The sequence below is a fragment of the Cervus canadensis genome, chromosome 15 (assembly GCF_019320065.1).
Source record: "Cervus canadensis isolate Bull #8, Minnesota chromosome 15, ASM1932006v1, whole genome shotgun sequence".
NCBI classification, from domain to species: domain Eukaryota; kingdom Metazoa; phylum Chordata; class Mammalia; order Artiodactyla; family Cervidae; genus Cervus; species Cervus canadensis.
This window is the reverse complement of record NC_057400.1, coordinates 14,843,409-14,870,799: the sequence shown is the minus strand read 5'-3', so window position 1 is coordinate 14,870,799 and position 27,391 is coordinate 14,843,409. Positions and strand designations below refer to the sequence as shown.

The following is a 27,391-nucleotide window of genomic DNA, read 5'->3' as shown; positions in this document are numbered from 1 at the left end:
CAAATTGTTTATACCCTTATTTATTTTTTGTCCACTTGAAATCATATAATCACTTCCAATCATGTCCTCTTTCTTTATATGCTGTTTTTGTCATTTATTTTCATTGTAATTTTGTTTTATTTTCTTGCCACAGATATTGCTCTTTGATAGTTACTTATTTGGTTTTCATAATACAGCCCATAGTTCAAAAAGTCAAAATACTGAGATAGGTATGCTAAAATCTCCCACTATGATTATGAAACATTCATCTATATCTTTTAGCAGTTCTGTCAAATTTTGCTTTATTTTTTTGAGGCTACATTATTAGAGATATACTATATTAATTACATCAGTCATATCAAATGCTATGTAGTTAAAATTTTGCTTTTAGAAAGTCTTTATATTTTAAAATGGATTTTTAAATTTTGACAGACTTTGTGTATGAATGAGCAATTATTTACATATATTATTATTTGTGTATTTAGATTTATTTCTGCCATTGTGTGTTGTGTGTTCTATTTGTTGTGATTTTTCTCATTGTGGTTTTTCCTCTCTTTTTTTTTTTTTTAAAGATTAAATATTTTTTCTTTATTCATTTTTTGGTCCACAGATTCAGAAGTCATACACTATTACTTCTATTCTTTTAGTCATTAACCTAGGATTGCAACATTAGTGCTTAACTTACTACCTTCTAGGGCTTCCCTGATTGCTCAATGGGTGAAGAATCCATCTGCAATGCAGGAGACACAGGAGATGCGGGTTTGATCCCTGGGTTGGGAAGATCCCCTGGAGGAGGAAATGGCACCCAACTCCAGTATTCTTGCCTGGAAAATTCCATGGACAGAGGAGCCTGGCGGGCTATAGTCCATGGAGCCACATGGGGCCACAAACAGTCGAACATGACTGAGCATTTTACACATCTCCATTCTAAAGTTATATAAGGTGTTCGTTTAACATCTCAAACAGAAACCAGATCTGAAAGAGACACATGCACCCCAATGTTCATCGCAGCACTGTTTATAATAGCCAGGACATGGAAGCAACCTAGATGCCCATCAGCAGATGAATGGATAAGGAAGCTGTGGTACATATACACCATGGAATTTTACTCAGCCGTCAAAAAGAATTCATTTGAACCAGTCCTAATGAGATGGATGAAACTGGAGCCCCTTATACAGAGTGAAGTAAGCCAGAAAGATAAAGAACATTACAGCATACTAACACATATATATGGAATTTAGAAAGATGGTAACGATAACCCTATATGCAAAACAGAAAAAGAGACACAGAAATACAGAACAGACTTTTGAACTCTGTGGGAGAAGGTGAGGGTGGGATGTTCAAAAGAACAGCATGTATACTATCTATGGTGAAACAGATCACCAGCCCAGGTGGGATGCATGAGACAAGTGCTCGGGCCTGGTGCACTGGGAAGACCCAGAGGAATCGGGTGGAGAGGGAGGTGGGAGGGGGGATCGGGATGGGGAATACGTGTAAATCTATGGCTGATTCATATCAATGTATGACAAAACCACTGAAATGTTGTGAAGTAATTAGCCTCCAACTAATAAAAAAATTAAAAAAAAAAATTAATAAAGTATGGTATAGGGCCAAAAAAAAAAAAAAAAAATCTCAAACAATAAACATCAGTTTCAATCATGTCCTCTTTCTTTTTATGCTGTTTTTGTCAGTTATTTTCATTTTCATTGTTTTATTTTCTTGCCATAAGATATTGTTCTTTGATATTTATTTGGTTTTTATAATACAGCCCATAGTTCAAAAAGTCAAAACACAACATTAAAGGGGAAGTTTAATAAAAATTCTTCTTTTGTTTCTGACTGCAACCCACTTCCTTACCTCTCCAAAGAGAAGCTTTTATAATCTTCTAGTATTTCTTAGTATTTGTACAAACAGCTATAAATGTCAATTCTCATTTTTTGACTTTCATATATAACTGCCAGCATACTGTAAAACACTTGTGTATTTTGATTTTTAAGTTTAACAGTATACCTTAGAAATGATTCATATTAATAAGTGGTTGTTGTCATTTAGTCACTAAGTCATGTTCAACCCTTTGTGACTCTATGGACTGTAGCCTGCCAGGCTCCTCTGTCCATGGGATTTCTCAGGCAAGAATATTGGAGTCCTTCTCCAGGGATTCTACCTGACCCAGGAATTGGACCCAGGTCTCCTACATTACAGGCAGATTCCTTACTGCTGCGCCACCTGAGAGGCCCATTAATACATAGAGATTGTCATTATTCATTTATATAGCTGCACAATATTCTACTGTCTGGGTGTATAGCAATTTATTTAACAAGGTCTTTATCATTGGCAACTTGGGTTGTCCTTCATCTTTTCCTAATACAAACAATGAAGTAATAAATACTCTATATGTGAAAACTATCTTTTTATAGGAGGGCAATTAAACCTGTGAAACAAATTCCCAGAACTGTGATTGTCAGGTCATAGGATAAATGTACTTTTCATCGAACAGATCTTTCCAAATTGCCCTGGTGGACTTGGTTTGCTAATATTTTGGTTAAGATTTTTTACATCTATGTTCATGAATGAGACGGACTTGCCTTCTTGTCATATTCTTGTCAGATTGGCATGTTCTTGTCAGATTGGGGTGTCAGGATTACGTTTGTTTCAGAAAACAGATTTAGGATATCCCCTTGTTTTCTCTACTTTGGTAGAGTTTGTATAAGATTGGTTTTATTTTTTATTAATTATTCAGTAGAATTTATCAGGAAAGGGCCTGGAGTTTTCCTTGTGGGGAGGTTTTAAATTACAGCTTCAAAATTTTAATTGAATTATATGGCTTGCCATTACCAGAAAGGAAACTCCCTATGGCCTTATTATCGAAAGAAATCTTCACAGGTAAAAAATTCAGGCTGCTATTTCTCTCAGCACAGAGAATTGATTGAATATAGTGGTCAAGGGCATAGTCTCAGAAACAAGGCTAACTTGATTTGAATTTTAACTCTGAAATTTACAAGCTGTGTGAACCTGTTAAGATTCCTGCTTGACGTGGGCTTTCCCTGGTGGCTCACTTGTAAAAAATCTGCCTGCCAATGCCGGAGACGTGGATTTGATCCCTGACCCAGGAATATCCCAAATGCCACAGAGCAATGAAGCCTGTGTGGCAGAACTATTGAGCCTATGCTCTAGAGCCTGGGAGCCACGACTACTGAAACCCTTGCACCCTCGAGCCCATGCTCCATAACGAGAGCAGCCCCTGCTCACAACTAGAGAAAAACCTCCACGGCAATGAAGACCCAGCAAAGCCAACAACAACAACAACAGATACCTGCTTCAGTTTTCCTATGTGTAAAATGAGAATAGTATCAGTACCTACCTCCTTGTGATTCTGAGGAGTGAATAAATGGGTCGTGAAGGCAAGAAAAGCCCTTAGAACATTCTTAGGTACAATACAGGTACCATGGAAGTGCTGATTTATACTATTCAAGATATTATCCTATGATACCGTGGTTTTTCCATTGAGAGGAGACTTAGAGTTTAGCTTTTGTTAATTTGAAATTAACCTGTATTTTCTTCCTGGCTACTTGTATGGTCTGCTTTTTGTTTTTGGTATTTCCCAGTTTGATTATGATGCAACCCAAGATATATTTCTCTTTATTAATCCCCTTGCTTTTTTAAATTTTCAATTTTCTATTGGAGTATAGCCGATTAACAATGTTGTGATAGCTTCAAGTGCACGGCAAAGTGAATCAGCCATATCCTCTTTCTTCTTTTTAAATATGTGCATAAGAGTAACACAACTTTTTGAAAATGTTGAGCTCTTATTTCCTCAAAGACTGCTTCTGTCTCATTCTTCTTCCTCTCTTTTTGGAATTCTAACAATACATTTGTTGTACCTTCCTACTTTAACTCCTTTTTGTGGGGGGATGTGTTTTTCCATCTCTTTGTGTCTGCTTAACCTTGGATAATCCCTCCATTTCTCACTTTGAGTTCACACTGTCTTTCTTCAGTTGTGACTAATCTGTTTTGTAGCCAATCATCAAAGTTTTAATTCCAATTATTAGATCTTTTTTAAAAAAATTTCTAGAAGTTCTGTTGGGTTCTTCTTGAAATCTGGATACACTTTGTATTTCTAGTTCCTTGCTCATTTTTCAAGTGTCCCCTCAGTTTCTCTAAGCACGATAAACACAATTTTAAATTATGTGTCTGATAATTCTAATATCTGAAACATTTCATGTTGCTTTAGTCCTCTCTCTTGTTTTGGCTTACTCTCAGACCTGGTGACTTGTGTTCATGTGTGTTTTATGATGTTATATTCCACACTGCTCATTTCTCTTGGAACTTGATGTATAAGAATTCTCAGGACCTGGGATGAGTGGGCCCTTCAGAGAGGAACTGTGTTTATTTCTTCTCTGTATCTTAAGGCAGTATCACAGTCTGTGATGATTTGAAACTCTATTTTTGGTTTGAAGATTTTTAAAACATAAGGAAGTATGAATTTGGGGGGGTTAAGCAAAATTTAAATTTAAGAAAATCTGAGTAAAATCAAATAAAATTAACTTTAATACTTTAAAGGTAACAGTATCTACCTGTCTGTTCAGGTGTTCATTCATGTGTCCACGCATCTATTTGTCTAGTTTTCTTTGCATATATGTGCTTAGAATTGTCTGAAGTGACATCCATCTAATAGGAAGGAAGCTTGTTCTTCACTGATACAACTTAATGTTTTATTGTTTGGTCTCTGTTCTTTTTTGTATTGCTTAATTTTATGTTATAATGACCACATGTTCATTTCCTAAAACAATGAAGTCATTTTACCTTGAAAACAAATGAATATGCAAATACTTTTCTATGTATGCATAGTCTATAAAATATTCTCCCTCAGTCTGACCAGGAGGCATCTTGTCTGGTCTCTCCTTGTGTTTTTTTTCTGTAACTGGATTCCTGCCTAGGGCTCTGGTCCTAAATCTCCTTTGTAACATTGGATGAGAGTCCAGTCTCTGGTTTCTAACCCAGCATGTCCAGCTTCATGAGTTGCTGACAGACTCCGAGGCTGCCCGCTTGGTTTTCCAATCTGGCCGGTGGGGACAGTCTTCTTGCCAAGGCCTGGGGTCCCAGCAGGTCACTCTTGTCAGATCTTGGTGCTGACTGCTGTCTTGGTAAGGCATCGGGTGTCTCTGGTCCAGCCCTCAGGATGGTGTGCTCAATCCAGATCCTCTGGACACCTTCTGCTGGACCTGGGCTTCCCTTGGGGCAAAGCTACTTGCAGGTGCCAGCTGTTTATTCTTTAAATCTTTCCTTCCTTCACTCTTTCTCCATCTCACCTCTTCTCAATTCCCATTTCCCCTTCCCCTCATGATCCTATCCCACCCCCTTTTCTTTCCACTCCCCTTCCATCCCCCTTCCCCTTTCCTTCTACCCTCAGCCACCCTCCATCCCCTCTTTTCATCCTTCTACCCTCTTTCCTTTTTCTTTTTCCATTTATTTTCCTCCCCATTTCTTATCTATAAAATGCTTTGTTAGAAGGACTAAATGGGATGATAAAATGTCAGTTTTTAGCATAGTGTTGGATACATAGTTACTGCCTGTTCTATATGGGCATCACTCTTATTGCTATCTATTCACTGAATCCTTCATTCTGGCAACAAACATGAGTGAACCTACCACACACCAGGCACAGGGCTAGGCATTGACAGTTACAGTGAGGATTTAGATATTTTGTCCTCAAGGAGCTCACAACCAAGGAGGGAGAAAAAACACAGGAAAGGACAGATACTGTGCAGTTAGCTGGCCATTTGTGCTCCCATCACCTTGTGCACAGAGGCTGGGGATTGTCAGCTCTGGGGCAGAATTCGAGAGAACCACTCCATGACTTGTCACTGTTGCTGCTGAAGGATCTGCTCCCTGAGTGAGGAGGGGAAGGGCGACAGCAATGATACATTCTACACCTTAAATAAATGGATCTTTTTGGTCTTCTCAGAACTCTAAGTCAGCCTGCTTAGTCTCTAAGTTGGGACAGCTCTGAAGCAGAGTTTAAGGAATCTACATTCGAGCCACTTTTATTATACAAGCAAGGCAGTAAATTGGAAATCAGAGGGAGCAGGGATGCTTGCAGGAGGCAAACTCGGTCTCATAAGAACTGAGGTGTCCTTTAAAAAAGAATCACCGTGCATTCTGCCATTTTCATTATGAGCCAGATTTGGGCCTCCCGCACCTCTTCTAACACACTAAATTTTGCCTTTGGAAAATAAGATGTCCAAAGACATTCAAAGGACAATTTTCCACAAAGAGTCCAACTGCTTTTAAAACAATCATGTGTGAAATGTACTATTTCCACCCGTGTAGGCCATTTGGCCTTTGCAGTAGCCCCCTGCCAAACCGCTGTGCATGTTAGGTGTCCCAAGGTGGTGCGGGTAAGCTTGGCACTGCAGTGAAGCCCAGGCAGGAAGCCCTTTGGCCAGACTTACTGTTATTTGTGCATGTCAGCCTTAGCGCTTCTTCTCCAAGTCCCCTTCTTGGGTGTACCCCTGGATACGCACAGCTGCCCATTGCTTCCTCCAGGCTGGGTGGTGTGCCCTGGAACTTTGGGTACTAAATCTGCCAGCAAAATCAATCTGTCACTTGATTCCTTAGACTCCTGAAGTCTTCAAGAGTTGTTGTTGTTCAGTTGCTAAATCACATCTGACTCTTTGTAATCACATGGACTGCAGCATGCCAGGCTTCCCTGCCCTTCACTATCTCCAGAGTTTGCTAAAATTCATGTCCATTGAGTCAGTGATGCTAACCATCATCTAACCATCTCATTTTCTTTCGCCCCCTTCTTTTGCCTTCAGTCTTTCCCAGCATCAGGGTCTTTTCCAATGAGTCAGCTCTTCACATCAGGTGGCCAAAGTATTGGAGCTTCAGCCTCAGCATCAGTCCCTCCAATGAATATTCAGGGTTGATTTCCTCTAGGATTGACAGGTTTGATCTCCTTGCAGCCCAAGGAACTCTGAAGAGTCTTCTCCAGCATCACAATTTGAAAGCATCAGTTCTTCAGTGCTCAACCAACTTTTTGGTCCAACTCTTACATGTATATGTGACTACTGGAAAAACTATAGCTTTGACTATATGGACCTTTGTTAGCAAAGTGATGTCTCTGCTTTTTAATACATGTCTAGGTTTATCATAGCTTTCTTACTAAGGAGCAACTGTCTTAATTTCATGGCTACAGTAACCATCTGCAGTGATTTGGAGACCAAGAAAATTAAAATCTGTCACTGCTTCCCTTTTTTCCCCTTCTATTTGCAGTGAAGTGATGGGACCAGATTCCATGACAGGACTGTATATTGTCACCCTGCTTACTTATCTTATATACAGAATACATCATGTGAAATGTTTAATTAAGAGAGCTGGGAGAAATATCAACAACCTCAGATATGCAGATAATACTACTCTAATGACGGAAAGTGAAGAGTGAAGAGGAACTAAAGATTTTCTTGATGACAGTGAAAGAGGAGAGTGAAAAAGCTCCCTTAAAACTCAACATTCAAAAAAAAACCTTAAGTCTCCTAGTGACCCAAGGTGAATCCAGGTGTTGTATTAGATCACAGCTTTCCTCGTTGGAAAGTAAATGCTAATCCCCAGCAGACACTGGTGATGGTGCACGTCTTCCAGAGTTTTTTAGGGATTAGTCTCCAAGCAATCTCCAGGAACAGTGCAGGCGGGTGAGAAAGGGATTCAAGGGGCTGTGGGATTGCTTTACCCATTGAATCGCACCTGTTGGGTGGCTGCTGTCTTTGTCTTTAAAAAGATGCTGTGTTTGTTTGTTTGTTTGTTTGCTTGCATGCTTGCTTTGTTTTTTGCTGTTAAATGTCTATCTATCGCACAAGATTCTGAGAAGGGAAGGGCCAGGCCAGGCATGGAAGGAAGAGTGAGTGCCCCAGGCCTTGGTCAGTGTCATTTTCTAGGATTATATTAGAGAGGTCCCAGCCAGCAAGTCTCTTTATCTTTTGAATAACACTTTTCCCATATATTTTTTCAAATTTCAAGAGAAATAAGTGCTTATTTTAGGTAATTAGAAAAGTTCAGAATGGACAGAATTAAAAAATATAAATCATCCATAATCTTACAGCCTAGTTATAATCACAACTACCATTTGGTGAACATTGTACTTCCGGTCATAGACAGACAGATAGATGGAGAAGCCTTAACATCACTACACTTAGCTGTGTCCAGACCATGGTGTTCCTTAACTCTCTAGAAGAGTGGTTCTCAAGATGTCATTCTTGAACTAGCAGCATTTTGGGGAAACTTCTTAGAAATGCAAATTATAAGGCCCCATGTCAGACTTCCTGGGAGTCCAAAGCTCTGGCGGTGGGTCCAGTAATTTGTAATTTAACCAGCCCTTCTGGTGATTCTAATGCACACTAAAGCCTGAGGACTTCTATATCTGTAACTAATCTGATCCTCTGCGCCATTCTGCGGAGAAGGCAATGGCACCCCACTCCAGTACTCTTGCCTGGAAAATCCCATGGATGGAGGAGCCTGGTGGGCTGCGGTTCATGGGGTGGTGAAGAGTCAGACACGACTGAGCGACTTCACTTTCACTTTTCACTTTCATGCATTGGAGAAGGAAATGGCAACCCACTCCAGTGTTCTTGCCTGGAGAATCCCAGGGACGGGGGAGCCTGGTGGGCTGCCATCTATGGGGTCGCACAGAGTTGGACACGACTGAAGTGACTTAGCAGCAGCAGTGCCATTCTGACCCTACCATCCTCCATCACTACACAGGGTTGCTAGAGAAGATCTTCCTCTTAGCTCATTGGAGTTGAAACTTAATCCAGACTAATAATTTATATAGTCTCTTTAGGCTTACCTTCATCTTCTTGGGACGATTGTTGAGTCTTTCAGATTCTTACCCAGCTCTTCTCAAAGTAGCATTTGGGAAATATAGGGCTTAAGCGTTCATGTCCCCATAGCCAGAGGGACCCCTGGCCGTGTGCTGGTGTCCCCCATGTGCTGACTGCTGATGACAGACAGCTGGCCGAGTCTTATCTTGGACCTTCTACTGGCATTTGCCTCTACCATGTGTCCTAATCTTTCTCAGCTTGTTTGGGGGCCGGCAGCTTCCCTCTGCAACCTAGGTCGTTGCATGGCTCCCACAGGTGCTGCAGACCCCGGAGTTCTCTGTCGTTTCTTCTTTACTCTTGATCGGCTTGATCTACCCATGCTGTGACCTGTCCTCATCTTAATTCAGGTTCCCCAGTCACGGGGAAGCTTGCTCTGCCCAGCCACGGGGAAGCTTGCTCTGCCCAGCCACGGGGAAGCTTGCTCTGCCCAGCCACGGGGACGCTTGCTCTGCCCAGCCACGGGGAAGTCTGCTCTGCCCAGCCACGGGGAAGCCTGCTCTGCCCAGCCACGGGGAAGTCTGCTCTGCCCAGCCACGGGGACGCCTGCTCTGCCCAGCCACGGGGAAGTCTGCTCTGCCCAGCCACGGGGAACCTTGCTCTGCCCAGCCACGGGGAAGCCTGCTCTGCCCAGCCACGGGGATGCTTGCTCTGCCCAGCCACGGGGAAGTCTGCTCTGCCCAGCCACGGGGATGCTTGCTCTGCCCAGCCACGGGGAACCTTGCTCTGCCCAGCCACGGGGAAGTCTGCTCTGCCCAGCCACGGGGATGTTTGCTCTGCCCAGCCACGGGGAACCTTGCTCTGCCCAGTCACGGGGATGTTTGCTCTGCCCAGCCACGGGGAACCTTGCTCTGCCCAGTCACGGGGATGCCTGCTCTGCCCAGCCACGGGAATGCCTGCTCTGCCCAGCCACGGGGAACCTTGCTCTGTCCAGCCACGGGGAACCTTGCTCTCCCCAGCCACGGGGATGCCTGCTCTGCCCAGCCACGGGGAACCTTGCTCTGTCCAGCCACGGGGAAGTCTGCTCTGCCCAGCCATGGGGATGTTTGCTCTGCCCAGCCACGGGGACGCCTGCTCTGCCCAGCCACGGGGACGCCTGCTCTGCCCAGCCACGGGGACGCCTGCTCTGCCCAGCCACGGGGACGCCTGCTCTGCCCAGCCACGGGGACGCCTGCTCTGCCCAGCCACGGGGACGCCTGCTCTGCTCAGCTATGTCTCTCTGCTGTGAGAGTTGTGCACCACGGGCTTGTCTTGCACCTTGGCCTTGCCCACCTCAAGAGGAGACCTGGTGAGATTCTGTCTGCCCTCAGTCCCCTGAGCTCAGCAGAGACAGCTTCCCACCCTGTCTCCATTTTCCTTCCCTCTAATCCCTTATGCAAAGCCACTGACTTCCCAGCTCTCAAGCCCATGTCAGGTGTAAAATCCTCTTTTGAATGTCAAAAGCTAAACAGTCATTCTTTCCCTTGGCATCTGTAATCACGCCTTGCCCCTAGGCAGATGGAAGTAGGAAGGCAAAATAGAAAAACACAATATGTTTCCAAATCTTACCGTCTTCTCTTAATCAAACATACACACCACTTCCATACAATTTGAATTCTACTGCATGTTCTTTCGGATAGGTCTTTTTTCGTGTGTCACTTATCCATATGCCATGAACACTGTTTCCATGTCATTAAATACTTTTCTACAACATGACTTTTAATGACTCTGAGGAATTCAATTAAATGTGTGGTGGGAAGGAAAATAAACTGCTATTTTGAAAGCCATTGGCAATTTGTCTTGGTTTCTCTAGGATGTGGTAGCAAAATTCATTTGAGGGAGAATTTTTTTTTAATTGATATAAAAGAAACATTTCAATGGGACTTTGATGATGCAAAGTTAAGAACGAATTCCTTCAGTGGAGCCAAAGTTTGAAACAAGGAGGAAATAAGTGGCAGCGAAAAATGCCTCTCTAGTTGTTCTAATAGTTATTCATTTTTGGCTTCCTTTGCGGGTCTGGGGTCAGGGTTACAGGCTTAGGGCACAGAAAGGTGAGAAGAACATGGATATAAGTAACAGTGGACTTTTGAGGGGTGGGGTTGGGGAGGGAGTGGTGCGGTAGGGGATGGGCCCGGACAAAGAGGTGAGGTCAGCAAGGAGATCCTTGTATTGAGGCACCAAAGATGGATTTACGAATACTGATGTCTGATTTTGAGATTTAAGTATAGTGTTTTTGGTCTTGAACTCTATGATCTCCCCAGTCAAGAATCACAGTCACGTACCCAAATGATGCCTTGAGAAATGAAACAAGGGGGCTATTTCCATGTTTACAATAAAGTGGAGAGAGGGTAAGGATACCACCAAAAGATACTAGAAGTCAAGAGAGCATGAACCAAGGGGTGAGAGCCACTACCAATTGCTATGGCTACTTCCTAGAACTTGTTAGAAACATTCAGGAGTCCCAGTGTCACAGAGAATAAAAAATCCAGTTGAATCATTTGAGAATTAAATAGCAGGGTGACTACACAGGGTTGGAAAGCCTGGGACACTTTAACCGTAAGTGTATATAACTTATTTAATCACTTCCTAATTTGGGGCATTTTCCTCTCCATTTTCCACTATCATTCATAACACTGCTATAAGCAGCCTTATAGATAAAGTTTGGGGTATTATTGATTATATCCTTAGGGCAAGTGCTAGAAGTGGAATCTTGTGGGTAATGATATGCCCATTTCAAAGGCATGTTAGAGAAATTTTGCTTTTGTTCTTGAACTCCCCAGAAGAACAGCCATCTGTAGGGTCACGTGTCTATCAGAATTGGCACTTTGCATGTAGTCTTTGAACCAGAGGATTCTAGTCTTTGAAGGAACATCTACATCCTGGGCTCAGACTCTGGCACCACACCATGGCCTGGGACAGCTGAAGTGAGTCAGATGTCTGAGACTTTTCTCACTGAAAAATGTTGTATATAAACGCATATATGTGGACTCTAGAAAAATGGTATGTGTGTGCGTATTAAATCATTTCAGTTGTGTCTGACTCTTTGTGACCCTATGGGCTGTAGCCTGCCAGGCTGTTTTGTCTGTGGAATTCTCCAGGCAAGAATACTGGAGTGGGTTGCCATGCCCTCCTCCAGGGGATCTTTCCCAATCCAGGAATTGAACCCACATCTCTTATGTCTCCTGCATTGACAGGTGGGATCTTGACCACTAGCACCACCTGGGAAACCTATTTCCAGGGGAGGAATGGAGACACAGATGTAGAGAACAGGCTTGTGGACACAGCACGGGAAGGGAAGGGTGGAACGAATCGGGAGAGTGGCACTGACATATAGACACTCCTGTGTGTAAAATAGCCAGCTAGTGGGGATTTGCTACACAGTACAGGAATCTCAGCTCGGTGCCCTGTGATGATCTAGACGGCTGGGATGGAGATAAGGGTAGGGCTGGGTGGGAGGGAGGTCCAGGAGGGAGGGGATATATGTATACTCGTAACTGATTCACTTCATCATACAGCAGAAACTAACACAACATTGTAAAGCAATTATACTCCAATTGTAAAAATTTTTAAAAAGGAAAAAGATAAAATGAGGATGATTCCATATGAGCCATATCAATTTGATTTCATGGAAATTACACATAGAAAGTGTGTGGAATTTTATGTATGCCAAAAAAAAAAATCATAGATATTAAAACACTGAGTTCTCTGCCATTTTTTTATTTAAGAGTGAAAGAAATGAAAATTTCAATGCTTTCATCTCTACAACTCCAGAAAGGAAAGAAAAATAAACCACGTAGAACCTGCTTGCTGTGGCTGCCACGGTCAGCCATTAGCCCTAGTAACTAAATTCAAGGATATTTATGACCCACTTTTTGAATCATGGCAGCCCAAGCAGTGCTGTTTCTCATGTTCTCTTGCTGAGAACTCAATGTCCAAGCAGAGGCTGTGTGGTTTTCTGTAAAGAGGTGGGTAGAATTTCTCTGGAAATTCTGGAAACCTTTCCAAGTGTGCAGCACAAGCTACGAGAATGATAGAGACAGGCTGTCATGCAGACTCAAGTCTGCTCTCTTAGTCTTGCAGCCGTGAGCCTTGGGGAAGTTCTTGCCTCCATAGGTTCTCATTCTCTCTGACACTCATTGGCAATAATTAGATCCCATTCAGTGAGAAGGATGGGCTCTGACTCTCTCAAAACCATTATTTCACTGAGAATTTGTTGTTCAGTTCCTCAGTTGTGTCCGACTCTTTGCGACCCCATCGACTGCAGCTTGCCTGGCTTCCCTGTCCTTCACCATCTCCTGAAACTTGTTCAAACTCATGTCCATTGAATCGATGATGCCGTCCAACCTTCTCATCCTTTGTCGTCTCCTTCTCCTTCATTGGAAGGACTAATGCTGAGGCTGAAACTCCAATACTTTGGCCACTTGATGTGAAGAACTATCTCATTGGAAAAGACCCTGATGCTGGGAAAGATTGAAGGCAGGAGGAGAAGGAGACAACAAAGGATGAGATGGTTGGAGGGGGTAGGGATAAGTTAGGAGCTTGGGATTAAAAGATTCACACTATTAAATAGATATTCAACAAGGTCCTACTATATAGACAGGGAAATATATTCAGTGTCTTGTAATAAACCGTCATAGAAAAGAAAGAAAAAAAACAGAATGGATCATGCCAGCATGGACAGTGGGTGCAAGAGGGAAAAGAAATATTTTCAACCGTGCTTGTGCCCCTTGACACCTGCGAGGTCAAATCCCAGCCACAGATGATAGTTCCTCGCGAGAGCACATGCAGTGCAAAGTGGTGGAAGAGAGCGTTGTTGAGTGCGTCTTTCCAGCTCCCTGATCTTGTTCTGGAGGCTTTTTACAGAGATGATCTCATCAGGGCTGGGCCTGGGGGAGGTGAATGAAGTGCATTGTGCCAGTGCAGGGGTGGATCCTGTACTTAGAATTCGGAAATTTTGTTCTTTTTTTTTTGCATGAATTTTGCTCTAAGAAATATTGCTGTGGTTGAATAGTGTCCCTTCAAATTCAGAACCTCAGAAGATGACCTTATTTGGAAATCCATAGAGTCTATGCAGATGTAATTAGTTACAATAAGATCATACTAGGTTAGGGTGGATTCTAAGACCAATGGCTGGTGTCCTTATGAGAAGGCCACCACGTCTATGTGATATTCAGAGACACAAAGGGAAGACATCCATGTGAAGGCAGAGGTAGGAGGGATGCAGCTGCAGGCTGAGGGATGCCCAAGACCACCTGCAGTCAGCAGAAGCTAGGAAGAGGCAAGGGAGAATTCATCCCAGAGCCTCTAGGGGAGCATGGATCTGCTGACACCTTGACTTCTGTCTTCTAGTGCCCAGAACTGAGACAGAATAAATTTCCATTATTTTGAGCCACTCAGTTTGTAATACTTTTTATGGCAGTGCTAGGAAACTAACACAATTGCATTAAAATATTTATCTGACTACTGAGGTTTTGTGTGCCCCCTTAAATATTTCACCCAAGTTGGGTGCCTTCCTCTGCTCACTCTAGTGCTGGCTCTGTCCTTTCACTTAACCATTTGCAACAGCCCAGCGAGGAAACTGTTCAGAGGAAAAATGGACCATAGGCTCCTTTTGACATAAAATACGATATCTGACTGATTTTCAAATTGACAACATTTCAAGTTGACAACATTGTGTTAGTTTCAGGTGTATAGCCAAGTAACTCAAATATGTATATGTTGCTTCAGATTCTTTTCCATTATAGGTTATTACAACATACTGAATAGAGTTCCCTGTGCTATACGGCAGGTCCTTGTTGTTTATCTCTTTGTCTTATATACGGTAGTGTGTGCATGTTAATCCCAAACTCCTAATTTATCCCTCCCCCATCAAGTTTCCACTTTGATAACCATAAATTTGATTCTCGTCTGTGAGTCTGTTTCTGTTCTGCCCTAAATAAAATTCATTTGCATCATCTTTTAGATTCCACCTATCAGTGGTATATGATTGATACTAATGTGACTTCATTTGAACCTCCGGTTGGTGAGTTCAACATATCCAAGCTATAGAAGTGCACAATGGCATTCATTCATTCTTTTAACAAATACTAGGTGCGGGCATTGTCAGAAACTGTGCTGAGTGACAATGCTGAAACACACAATCTTTGCAGTGAGAAGGGGATATAAGAGACAGACATAAGCACCACAGAAAGAGATGGCATAGAGTGGGGTTCACAGTCCCCCAGAGGTTTTCATCTGCAAGGATCCTTCTAGGCCTTTTGCAAAACACTCCCTGGACCTCGTCCTTCTCATCCACAGAACAAGAGATGGAGCTGTGGGAGAGTCTCCTTTGCCTTGTTCCCTCCGTCCTGCTTTCTGATAGGTGTGGTCCTCCTGGTGGTGTGCCAAAACCTCCTCCTCTCTCTTGGCCAAGGTTGTGAGTGAGGAGGTCAAGCCCATAATGATGTCAGAAAAACATCCAGAGCCAAGACACCCACACCAGGGTTCAGAAAGCACACTGTCAAAATAAAACTAGGAATACACATTTCTCTTGGTATAAAGGAGTATGGATAGGGGACCTCAGTGGGGCTCAGGTTGAAAAACCACTGAGCATCTGCCAATTGTAAGAGGATAAATCAAATCTCTGTTGGTTTGGAGAGCCAGTTGGACAGGATAGGCAAGAAAGAAGAAACAGGTTGATGGTCCCATGAGCCTGGGATTGCAGGTGATGCCATAGTGGAAGAAGAACATCAGGGGAAAGAGGGATGGGCAGTGACTCTGGTACATAATTTTCCCAGCTGGAGAAAACTCAGCCTTCTTGGAACCAGCTGTACATAAAACCATTTGCCTTAGTGATGCAGGTTAAAAATAGTGGTAATTGCCAGCTGCCTGAGTGTGGCCAATTATTACCATTATTATAGTTGGACTGGAAATTAACCCATTGTGTATGGAACCCACAACATATCCATGCTTGTTTCAGGCCAGCTGGTTTGCAAAACACTAGCGTTAATGTGGTTGGTGTTTTCTTGGAAGAACTCAAAGCAGGGGTGGAGGGGGTGGGAGGAATGGTCCCAGCTGTAGCCCTTGATTTTCCCAGCTCTGCAGCAGTTCTTCTTTTTAAATTATTTTTTTATGGGAGTATAGTTGCTTTACAATGTTGTATTAGTGTCTGATGTACAGCAAAGTGAATCAGTTATACACATATCCCCCTTCTTATAGCTTTCCTTCCCACTTAGGTCACTACAGAGCCCTGAGTGGAGTTCTCTGCACTGTACCGTAGGTTCTCATTCGTTACCTATTTTATATGTAGTAGAGTCTGTGTGTCAATCCCAAGCCCCCAATTCATCCCATCCCCTGCAAGCTGATCCTCTACATCTGTATCTCTATTTCTGCTTTGCAAATAAGTTCATCTATACCATTTTTCTAGATTCCACATGTAAGCAATATTATATGATATTTACTTTTCTATTTCTGACTTACTTTACTCTGTATGACAGTCTCTGGCTCTGTCCATGTCTCTGCAAATAGCACTATCTCATTTTTTTATGGTTGAGTAATATTCCATTGTATATATATGTACCACATCTTCTTTATCCATTCCTATGTTGATGGACATTGATATTGCATCCTTGTTCTGGCTAGCGTAAATAGTGGTGCATATATGGTTCCAAAGTGAGATTTTCTCTGATATATGCCCCAAAGTGGGATTGCTGATGGCATGATGGTATCTTTTGTTTTTAAGGAACCTCCATATCGTTCTCCATAGTGACTGTATCAATTTACATTCCCACCAACAGTATAGGAGGGTTCCCTTTTCTGCACACCCTCTCTAGCACTTATTGCTTGTAGATTTTTTTGATGATGGCTATTCTGCATCATTTCTAAAGTCTAAAGCTAGGAGAAGCTGTGCCAAGGGGCTGAGTGGCTTTGCCCTTCCTGGTGAAGTGGCATTCAGCCTCACCATCATGATGTGTTTACCTGCTCTCTAGGGGTCATGGGGACAGGGCTGTGATGGTGAGACCTGTGTATTGTAGAGGGTGTGGAGAGGTCCGAGGTCTCTGAGAACTCCCAGCTGACTGAAATTCTGAGGCTCACGTAGAAAGCTTGTTCATTTTGGAAAATCAGATCTAGTGGGAAGACACTGCCCTGAACAACATGGTGAGGAGGAAATAAGGGCTGGGTGTTTCCACCTGGCAAGTTTAAAGTCGAGATGGGACTAGGATTAGGCCTGCAAGTTGCCTAGGATACAAAATTTAAGGAGGCTCTCAGTCCCAGGTTCACACAAGTACACTGCTAGCACTTGCATGAACCTGAGAGTGACAGCCTCCTTAAATTTTGTGTTCTGGTCCCAGTACTGCTCTCTGGATGCTTTTCCCACGTCCTTAATCTGAGGAGAAACGTGAGCATGATGCCTGTGATGGGAGTGACCTAGGAAGGAGCTCAGGAGGATGGGGGCTTTTGGGGCAACAATTGGTTGCCTCCTTCAAAGTTTATTTCTCCTTCCTTCTTAGGAATAGGAGCCTGATTTTATTTAGGGGGATGAGCAATGAACCTAGTTTAATAAAAGTACATAAAAGAAGATTTCCCTGGTGCCCTGTACCTTACAGCTTGGTCATGAAATTGAGTTCTCGTCCTTGAAAGAGAAGCATAAATGCATGTCATGTGGGCAGGACAGTCTGCTTAAAAGGAGTTGATTAAACCAGACGGGGCTCTTTCTTTCCTCCTCTTTTGCCATTTCAACTTTTTTCCTCCTTCCAGCCTAAAAGTCAGAAGCTCCAAGAGCATTTTGAATCATTAGGTGACCGTGAGAATGGAAGCCTTGTACTAGGCAGACACAGTAGAGTAAGAAATCTGGGTCCTTAATGCCAGTGTGGAGCTGTTAGTGACGCTGTTATTAAGTCTCGTATGAGACAGGTCTTTATAGATAAGGAAGCATGATGCTGAGGGATAAAGTTAACTGGCTTCACAGCCTTTTCCTAAGAAAGGCCAAACAGGCCTTGAGACTCAGAACCATCTGATTACAAACCTATGTTCTTAGCTGCTACCTCATTCTACTAAGAGCCAAGGGTGCTTGTGGCCAACCTTTGGGAAATAAGTGGCACAGGGGTCTGTTTGGGGCAGGACTAGAGGTCAGCCCCTTCCCTGATACAGCGGGAAGGTTTCTGCCAAGTTCCCCTGAGTGGCTTGTGCTCCCCGGACCTGAAGCCTGATCACTGGCTCTGCAGTCCCACCCCTACCTCCGCAGGCTGGCCTAAGGATCAGCTTCCCTGCTGGGACCTTTGAGCTCTCAGCTTACAGAGCGCCAGCTTCACTGTGCTGGCTCACCTGCCCAGCCAGGACGGAAACACTCTCTAGGGCTTGTCTTTCCAGCCTCCACACATTCATTTAGATTAGGTTTCCATGAAATATGTATGCTTTTTCCTATGGTTCTGGGAAGTCTATGCCTGCCAGGATCAGCTCAGCGGGCTGATAATTCAGGCTGAGGAGAGCTACTTTTTTATTTAGCTGTTTGTCCTCTACCAACGGTCAGATGGCAAAGAATCTGTCTGCAAATGCAGGGGACCCAGGTCGGGAAGATCCCCTGGAGGCAGGCATGGCTAGCCCCTCCAGTATTCTTGCCTAGAGAATTCCAAGGACAGGGGAGCCTGCTGGGCTACAGTCCATGGGGTTCCAAAGAGTTGGCTACAACTGAGTGGCAAACACTTTCACTTCATTAAGGGGCTGCAGTATCTTCACACTTTGAGGGCAGCTTGGGATCAGAAAGGCTGCCCACCAACCGGTTCTGTGGGTGGCAGGGCAGGTACAGTGGATTGTTCTCAGGCAAATCATTCAGTCAAGAGGCAGGACAGGGCCTATCTGCTGTGACATGAGGCCCCTGGTTCTATCCTGCTGCCCTCAAACTTCCCACTTGTCTCCAACCCCAGAAACTCTACCAATAGCAGAGATGCATATCTTTCATCTTGAAGCCTGTGAGACCTTCAGCAGGTTTCCCAACCCAGTTGAAAATCTGAATTGTGTTTAGGGTTAGGGTTGTGTTTATCTTAGGATTCAGCCTTGCCTAATCAAGTGGAGAGCTGATGGTGGGGTGCCATGAGAGGCCACTGGCGGGGGTTGGGGGTGGGTTGCTGCTTATATGAAAAATAAAGGAGTGTGTGGGGAAGGATCTTAGGGTTAGAGAAGAGAAAGTTAAAGCCATACTTTGGCTCAAAGGATAAGGAAGGGGATGAAGGTGAGGTGGGGCAAGCTCTTTTTCCATCAGAAGAAGCAGGCATGGTAAAGGATTTGGTGCCAGCCACATGAACTATGTGTGTGTGTGAGCTGGACCATAAAGAAGGCTGAGCACCAAGAATCGATACCTTTGAACTGTGATGCTGGAGAAGACTCTTGAGAGTCCTTTGGACAGCAAGGAGATCAAACCACTCAATCCTAAACGAAATCAGTCCTGAATATTCATTGGAAGGACTGATGCTGAAGCTGAAACTCCAATATCTTGGCCACCTAATGTGAAGAGCTGACTCATTGGAAAAGACCTTGATGCTGGGAAAGATTAAGGGCGGGAGGAGAAGGGGACGACAGGGGATGAGATGGTTGGATGGCATCAGTGACTCAGTAGACATGAGTTTAAGCAAACTCTGGGAGGCAGTGAAGGACAGGGTAGTCTGGCATGCTGCAGTCTATGTAGCTGCAGAGTTGGACATGACTTAGTGATTGAACAACAATAACAACTACACATGAGCTGTGTTCCTGCCTTCTTCGTGGAAGCCTCATGCTGCTCTGTATCAGCCCCATTAGCTCCAGGGGATGCGCTGACTGTGAAGTGTGGGCCATGGTGCTGGATACCCAGGGGCTCTGTACCCAGGTGCAGCTTTAGTGGCCTCAGAGGGGTGTCAGCGCTGGGGGACAACCACCCCCGCAGACACAAGCAGCCCAGCTGTCACCTCTGCCACTAGCACTGGCGGCGGCGGGGTGCTTAATTTTAGGTGTCAACTTGTCTAGGGTATGGTCGGGGGGGGCGGTTCAGATATTTCATCAAACATTATTCTGGTGTTTCTTTTAGAGTATTTTTCGAGATTAACATTTACATTGGGAGATTGGGAAAAAAAGCAGGTTGCTTTTCTCAATGTGTGTGGGCCTTAGCCAATCAATTGAAGACCTGAATTGAACAAAAAGGCTGACCTACCCCCAACTTGAGAGAGAATTCTGCTTCCTGTGCCTTTCAAACTGGGACGTCCGCTCTTCCTGGTTCTATGGGCTCTGGCTTTTGGACTCACTTGTCAGACTCCAGAATTGTGTCTGTCAACTCCTTATAATAACTCTTTTCATCTATATCTATACCTAAAGCTAACCTCCTAATGATGCTTTGAAAAACCCTTAACTGTCCAGAAACATCACCACGGGGGCCCAAAATAAAGGTTCACCTTTAGCCTCATCACACCTGTCATGGAGTAGCCAAACCACCTGGGGAAGCTGAGTGAACTGAGAAACACATGTGGAAATTTCTAGAATTATCTGACTAAATCTTTAGAAAGAATGGCTTATTTCCTTAGAGTGATGTCACCAAAGAGATACACTTGTGAGGCTGTGTGGTAGGCTGAATAATGGTCCCCTAAGGATGACCATAGGCTTCCCTGGTGGCTCATATGGTAAAGAATCCACCTGCAATGTGGGGTACCTGGGTTCAATCCCTGGGTGAGGAAGATCCCCTGGAGGAGGGCATGGCAACCCACTCCAGTATTCTTGCCTGGAGAATCGCCATAAACAGAGGAACCTGGAGGGCTACAGTCCATGGGGTCGCAAAGAGTTGGACACGACCGAGCGACTGAGCACAGCAGAGCACAAGGATAACGATGACCTAATCCTCAGAACCTATGACCATGTTACCTTTCATGGCAACAGGAACTCTGGTGAGTAAGTTAAAGATTTTGAAATGGGGAGTTTGTCCTGGATGGTCCAGGCAGGCTCACTGTAACTGGAACGGTCTTCACAAAGAGGTAGGCAAGAGCATCAGAGAAGCGGGTAAGATATGTGAAGGTGGTAAAGTTGCAGTGGTGTGCTTTATAGATGGGGAAGAGGTCATGAGCCAGAGGATGCTGGCGGTCTCCAGAAGATGGGAAAGGCAAGAGTGACGAATAGCTGGAAAACACATTACTGTCCCTGAGAAGGATAGGGCATGAAGACATCAGTTGAGCAGAAGGCAAGCCTGTCTCTACACACGTGGGAAGGCAGACCCCGAGGACGGCTCCCCCAGCTGCACAGACTGACGTACTGATAGCACAGAACAGCTGAACTGACCCTGGAACTAGCTTCCCCCAACTGTCTTATTACATTACAAAGACATATACACCCTTCTGGGTGAGGTCATAGTTTAGGAGGGTTTTCTGATGTGACAGCCAGGCGTGTCTGAATGGACCCAAATCTTGGCTGAGTCTCCTGGGGGCATCTCAAAATATTGCGTGGGGGCTGGGTGTTTTTTAGAGACACAAAGGTTTGCAATTTATTTCCCTTGTGCATAAGGTGGGACCATCCCACGGGAGAGAAGGGTGTGGAGACCCTCTTGCTGCCCCAGGATTTTGATTTGTTTAATGGTAGCACAGTACTAGACAAGGCAGTTTGCTTATCTGATCTGAAGGCTTTGATGTGTGGTGCAGGTGACCTGAGATGGTTTCTGCCGGGAAGGAACAGCAGAGGGAGAGAGCGCTGCTCAGCCAGCCCACAACAAGGAGGGGTGTAATTGTTGCTGGGGAGTGAGGCTGTGGTTCTGTTTTCTCGCTCTCTCTCCCATCTTGTAGTTTTTCTAAGTTTGGCTTGGCTGCCCAAATAATCTGATTTTCACATTCTGTCTTTGTGTTTGCTTTAACTATTTTTAGATCCTTAGTTGGCAGCTGCTCTTCCCCCAAATACTTGAAGAACTTCCAATTCCACAGTCAGATGAGGCAAAGCTGAGGCGGCTGGGAAGAAACCCCTTCCCACTGCCGCCTTCCCGAGTCACTGGGACACGGGTGGCCTGGACTCAGCAGGGCGTGCACTGGCCCGCAGTTGGCATCCTCTGCGGGAAAGCTCCAAAGGAGGCTTTCTCACGCGACCAGAGAGCTCACGTCACCTCCTGTGAATGCAACTTATGGCAGCATTTTGAGGGCAGCCCTAGAAGTCCTTCCTTGGGAGAACTTACGCTAGCTCTTCCAAGGTTCTGTTTGCCAGAATGGGCAAAAGTAGGATTTCTGATGGCAAACTTCTATGGCAAATGCATGGATTTTAAACTCATCTGAGATTTCAATACTACTTTCTGATCCTTCAGTCATTCCCTGGGTATTTCTTCTGTAAATCCGGACATTGCTTGGTGACCACCTGGGTTTAAGTCCTGGCTTTGCCACTTTCCCCCACGTGAGCATAACCTCTAAGCCTCAGTTTTCTCTTCTGTAAAATGGATATGATGATAATAGTGTCTTCCTCCCGGAGTTAGGGCGAGGGTTAAATGAGTCAGTATACATAAAACACTGACGACAGTGCCTGACACATAACTCACACTAGGGAGCTGTTAGCTATGTTCTCAGGCGATGGTGCTGTCTCATGACCGAGGAAATACAGGCCTCTACTACCAATGGTCTCAGCTCTGTTCCATTTCAAAAATTGATATTTCTAGTTCAAATCTTATATTCTGTGTATGTTAATTTTACAGCTGGACAGACAACATCAACACTTTGCCTTGGATTGTTTTTAATTGATTGAGTACCCAATAAAACCTGAGCCATCTGAAAAAAAAAATTGGTATTTCATGAATTTTTATCCTCTTCTTGTTGATCTCAAAGGACACACGACCCCTCCTCTTTGCCAGAGCTAACCCTTCTGCCTGTGGGCTTGATCACTGCTCTTGTCTTTAAGTCTGGGTCTCCAAGACTTTCCCATCTTAGGTTGCTCCTTCTCTTCATGGCTGTACCTCTTAATTTCAAAGGAAGTCCTGAGTAAAATACTTCCATAGTAGGGTAAAATATAAATAAATTTAAAAAATCAACCAGAATCTCACTGAACTGGCCCCCTCTTCAACCTTAAGATAATGAGTGGTTCTTCCCACTCATACCAGTTGGTCCTTCTATGTGTCTATTTCGTCACATCATCCCCCTGCCTCCAAGGGTCTCCACTTTCCACAGAAGAATATTCATCTTCTTCAGGTTGCTCCTGGAGCTCTTTGTCATCCACCTTCCCCTCCTTCTCTCCTTCCCAGGAGGCCTTTGTGAGCCCCCAACCTTTGTTCCAACTTGATTCTCTACCTTGTAAAATTCTACTGGTGATTCAAGCTCCACAACGAATGGTGTCTGATGGATAAAGCCTTCCATTTCTATCAGCAGTCAGCAGTGCTGGCTGCCTCTGTCCTTGGTCACGTTGTGTTCAAACTTCTAATGAAGCCCTTATCACACATTACCACCTGTGCAGGTGCATATTTACATGATTCTTTAGATTCATGGCATTTGGCTGCTGTGTGATTCTCTCTCACTCAGTATTCCTGGAGATGGCTGAAATACCAGCAGGGAGTTCTTCCTCAGAGTTGCATGCATAGGCATTTAGCTTACTTTCGGAAGTAGCATGCTACAAGTAGTCCCAGACCTCCACTTGCAACTGGAGGAGGGCATTTTAGGGGCTTGTCTTATGAGCACCCCATCAGGTATATTTTTTGTGGTCTTCCCAGGAGACACGGGTAACTCATCTATGACAGGTTTTCTGCTGTGCATTTGCCTTCCTGAGTTATTTAGAATCTGCTCCTTGCTGAACTTTCAACCAGGGGTTCTCAATGGCAACCCACTCCAGTGTTCTTGCCTAGAGAATCCCAGGGACGGAGGAGTCTGGTGGGTTGCCGTCTATGGGGTCGCACAGAGTCGGACATGACTGAAGCGACTTAGCAGCAGCAGCAGCAGCAGACTTCAGCAGATGTCAGAGTCACTTGGTAGTGGAGGTGAGGGCTGTTCAGAGGAAGGTGAAGAGGGGGAAGGAGAAGAAGGATGTGTTAAAATGCAGATGGCAGTGGCCCCACCTCCAGGGTTTATGATTCCCAGAAGGTCCCAGATGGGGAACTCAATTGTTCATGTCAGCTAATGCCCCAGGAGAGGCTGATGCTGCTGGTCTGGGGACCACACCTGGAAAACCTGTGTTCTTAGAAGAGGGACAGGCTTGGACCCTGCTTTCCTCCACTTTCACTGCCCTACACTGTCCTTTGTCTCAATGGCAACGGCCACAGGTTTTTCCTCTGCTTATCACCATCACTACTTGTGATTCCAATCATTTTATATCCATTCCTTGCTTTTCACTGGCCCTCTTTTCCTTCTCCAACATGCCTATTATGAACACCCAAAGGACAAAGATAATGCCAGTGAGGTTTTTATAGCCTCATTGTCCACAATGAGTGACACACACTAGATACTTGAATAAACTTGAGAATAATTGAAGTGGATGTCTGGTCCTGGCCCTGCTATTGCACTTTGTTCTTTTGCCAGTGAGTTAAATACTCTCCCATCCACTTCTATTGTTGGTAAAATGAAGGGAATGGTGTTTGACAGCAGATATGCATTAGAGAATTGGGTACAAAAACAAGTCTGCCCAGGAAGAAGGTGAATTAATAACCTGTTAATCAATCAGGTGGAGGCAGCGTCCACTGGTGACACTGGGAGTGGGCGTGCTGGGCAGCCGAGAGCCCAGATGGCCTGCAAAGCTGTCTCCCGGGCAGGATGCTTCCAAGATTTGTTCCTTAATGTGCTCCACAGGAACACAAGCTACTGCAGCATCCATGAGAAGAATTTTCCCCAAAGAACTTCAGTTTGGGAAAAGAAATAAGGAAATGTGAGCCTTTATACAGCTGCTCTGGCCTAACACTTCACAGGATAGTAACATAAAAGTTGACTTTAAAAAATAATAATGTCTACTTTTTTCTGACTTAAAAAATTAATTTAAATTTTAGAAGTTTTCAGGACACAAAATGTATCCTGAAGGACATAAGTTATCTGCAACCTTCGTACCCAGAAATTACCTGCATTTATATGTTGAATAATTTTCTTCATTTCAGTGTCTTTTTTGACCTTGTGAGTGCACAAGTGTGTGTGTGTGTGTGTGTGTGTTGGAGGGGCAGAATATTTTATGGGGTTTTAGCCTTTATATATTATGTGTCCTACTTTAAAAAATTAACCTTGCATTATAAACATTTCTCTGTCATCCATCAATCTTCAAAAGCATAATTTTTAGGGATTTCTGTGGCAATCTAGGGAGCATGGGTTTGATCCCTGGTCAAGGAGCTAGGATTTCACATGCCAAATGGTGTGACCAAAAAAAATACCCATAATTTTTGATCTTCATTTTTTTAATTATAAGAAATTATAGTAAGTAAACCCAAGGATTCACAATTATATATAGTAGAAAAGAGAAATTTTCTCTTCTCCAAATTCATTCCCTAGAAGAAATCACTGCCAACAGCTTGAGACTTTTTATTTCAGGCATAGTCAGTAATTTAAAGTTTAAAGAAAATAAACAAATGGGTTTATATCATTCTGCCACTTGCTCTTAAAAAAGATTTAGCATTTTGTAGCCACTTCTTTTATACGAAAAAAAGTGAAAACGTGATTTTTTTTCGCTAGCTATTCCAAGATTCTATTATCGAACACTCCCATTGTTTGGCATTTTCAATATTCTAAAGAATGGTGAGAACACCCTAATATAGACTTCTTTGTCTGTGGGAGGTAGTGAGTGAGTGAAGGTCACTCAGTCATGTCCAACTCTGAGACCCCTTGGACTATACAGTCCATGGAGTTCTCCAGGCCAGAATACTGGAGTGGGTAGCCTTTCCCTTCTCCACGGGATATTCCCAACCCAGGGATCAAACCCAGGTCTCCCACATTGCAGGTGGATTCTTTACCAGTTGAGTCACAAGGGAAGCCCAAGAATACTGAAGTGGGTAGCCTATCCCTTCTCCAGTGGATCTTCCTGACCCAGGAATCAAACTGGGGTCTCCTGCATTGCAGGCAGATTCTTTACCAACTGAGCTATGAGGGAAGCCCCCGGGGGAGGTAGGACATTTTTCATGGCACTTGTATGTTAAGCAAGTCAGTATCAAGGATTCAGTCTTCAAATAGGGCTCTTGACTTTGGTCTCACCTTGACTCCTGACCTCACCCCTCACTTCCACCAATGTCTAAAGGACCTTTGGGGTTGAGTGCTGTCTGCAGGGTGGATCACTGAACTCTGGGTCCCTCACTTGGTCCCTCAGGTCACGCTCAGGGTGGCATCTTCCCAGAGAAAGGAAATGTTTTGAAAAATTCAGAGCAGCAGAAATGTCCTAGAGGGTAAGAGTGTTCTTATCATTCATCCCTGTGAACACCCAGGGTCAGGGGGTCAGGGATGAATCCTGCTCCCTCCTTCACTCCCTCAATTGGAAGTCTTCTAGCTCCATCTCTGCTCCTGAAACCCACTAGAACAAACTGCTTTGGTATAGGATGCTGAAAGCTCAGCTTCTCTGTACAGCAGTGCCAAATCAAATCTCAGAGACAGAGTCCTGGGTGAGGTAGAAAAAGATAGCTTTATCGCTTTGCCAGGCAAAGGGGGGACACACTGGGCTAATGCCTTCAAAACCATCTGTCCCCACTTTGGAAACATAAGGAGAAGTGTTATAGTAAATGAGGGCATGATCAGTTTCTGGACATTCTTCTGATGGGTTAGTAGTGAGGTAAGTGGGAGTCAGCATCAACCTTCAAGTCCAACTGGTCTGGGTCTGCATGCTTGTGGACAGGATACCATTAACTTCTCCCACCTAGAGGGGGTTTCATTATCTGTAAAACAGCTCAAAGATATTGTTGTGTGTATCCATTGATGGGGAAATAGGACCTTGTCCCAAGGCTGCTCTTAAATATTTGTTTCTCCCCAGTCCTGCATCACCTCCCTTCCCTAATTAACAACTGTTTGAATCTGCCTATTGGAACTCAGGAAGGGTCATAGAGGATAAAGAAAGGCTGTTTCCTATAATCAAAAAAATGGGGGACACAGAAAGGCCTTTGTGCCCAGGAGCCCCACAGGGCTCTGCATGGTATCAGACAGAAACTTCTGAAGTTATCAGGATGATTAAATGTGGAGGACAATGTTACTGGCCCTCCTGGAAAGTCAGATTCACTGCTTATATGGGGGAGGGGTGGGATTCTGACAGCAAGCTCTCAAGACAATGGATAACAGGGCTGAGGGCTTTTGAAAGGGAGGGCGTAGACCCTTCTTGGACAAAACCAGAAATACGTGCAGTTTCACATGACAGGAATATGTGCTTCTTGGTGAAAGACGAGAGGGTTCGCAGTTCACTGGGAATGGGCAGGAAATCACCTCCTCCCAAGATGCAGAGAGATAAGGGAGGAATCCTGAGTCCTTGAGAAGCACAGCTGATGTGTGATTATTCCAGGCCTGGGACACAGTTCAGGGGTCTTGGCAGCCATTTCTCATTTCCTCCAGCATTCTTGCTCTGGAATCATCCCTGATAATCCCCTCCCTGAGATGGTGCAACATGGGAAAGGATGAGCCTAGAAAGAAAAGAAGCCATAAAGGCACAAAGACTTCTCCTCCAGACCC

The 27,391-nt window shown here is 44.3% G+C and overlaps 1 protein-coding gene across 1 annotated transcript; it reads left to right on the top strand.

The window, feature by feature from the left end:
* The first annotated feature begins 9,097 nt into the window (after nucleotides 1-9,097).
* On the top strand, nucleotides 9,098-10,080 carry LOC122454019 (uncharacterized protein FLJ40521). The gene is made up of 2 exons (XM_043488380.1): nucleotides 9,098-9,110; nucleotides 9,203-10,080. The coding sequence occupies exons 1-2, from the start codon at nucleotides 9,098-9,100 to the stop codon at nucleotides 10,078-10,080; spliced, it is 891 nt and encodes a 296-aa protein (XP_043344315.1).
* Nucleotides 10,081-27,391: the final 17,311 nt, after the last annotated feature.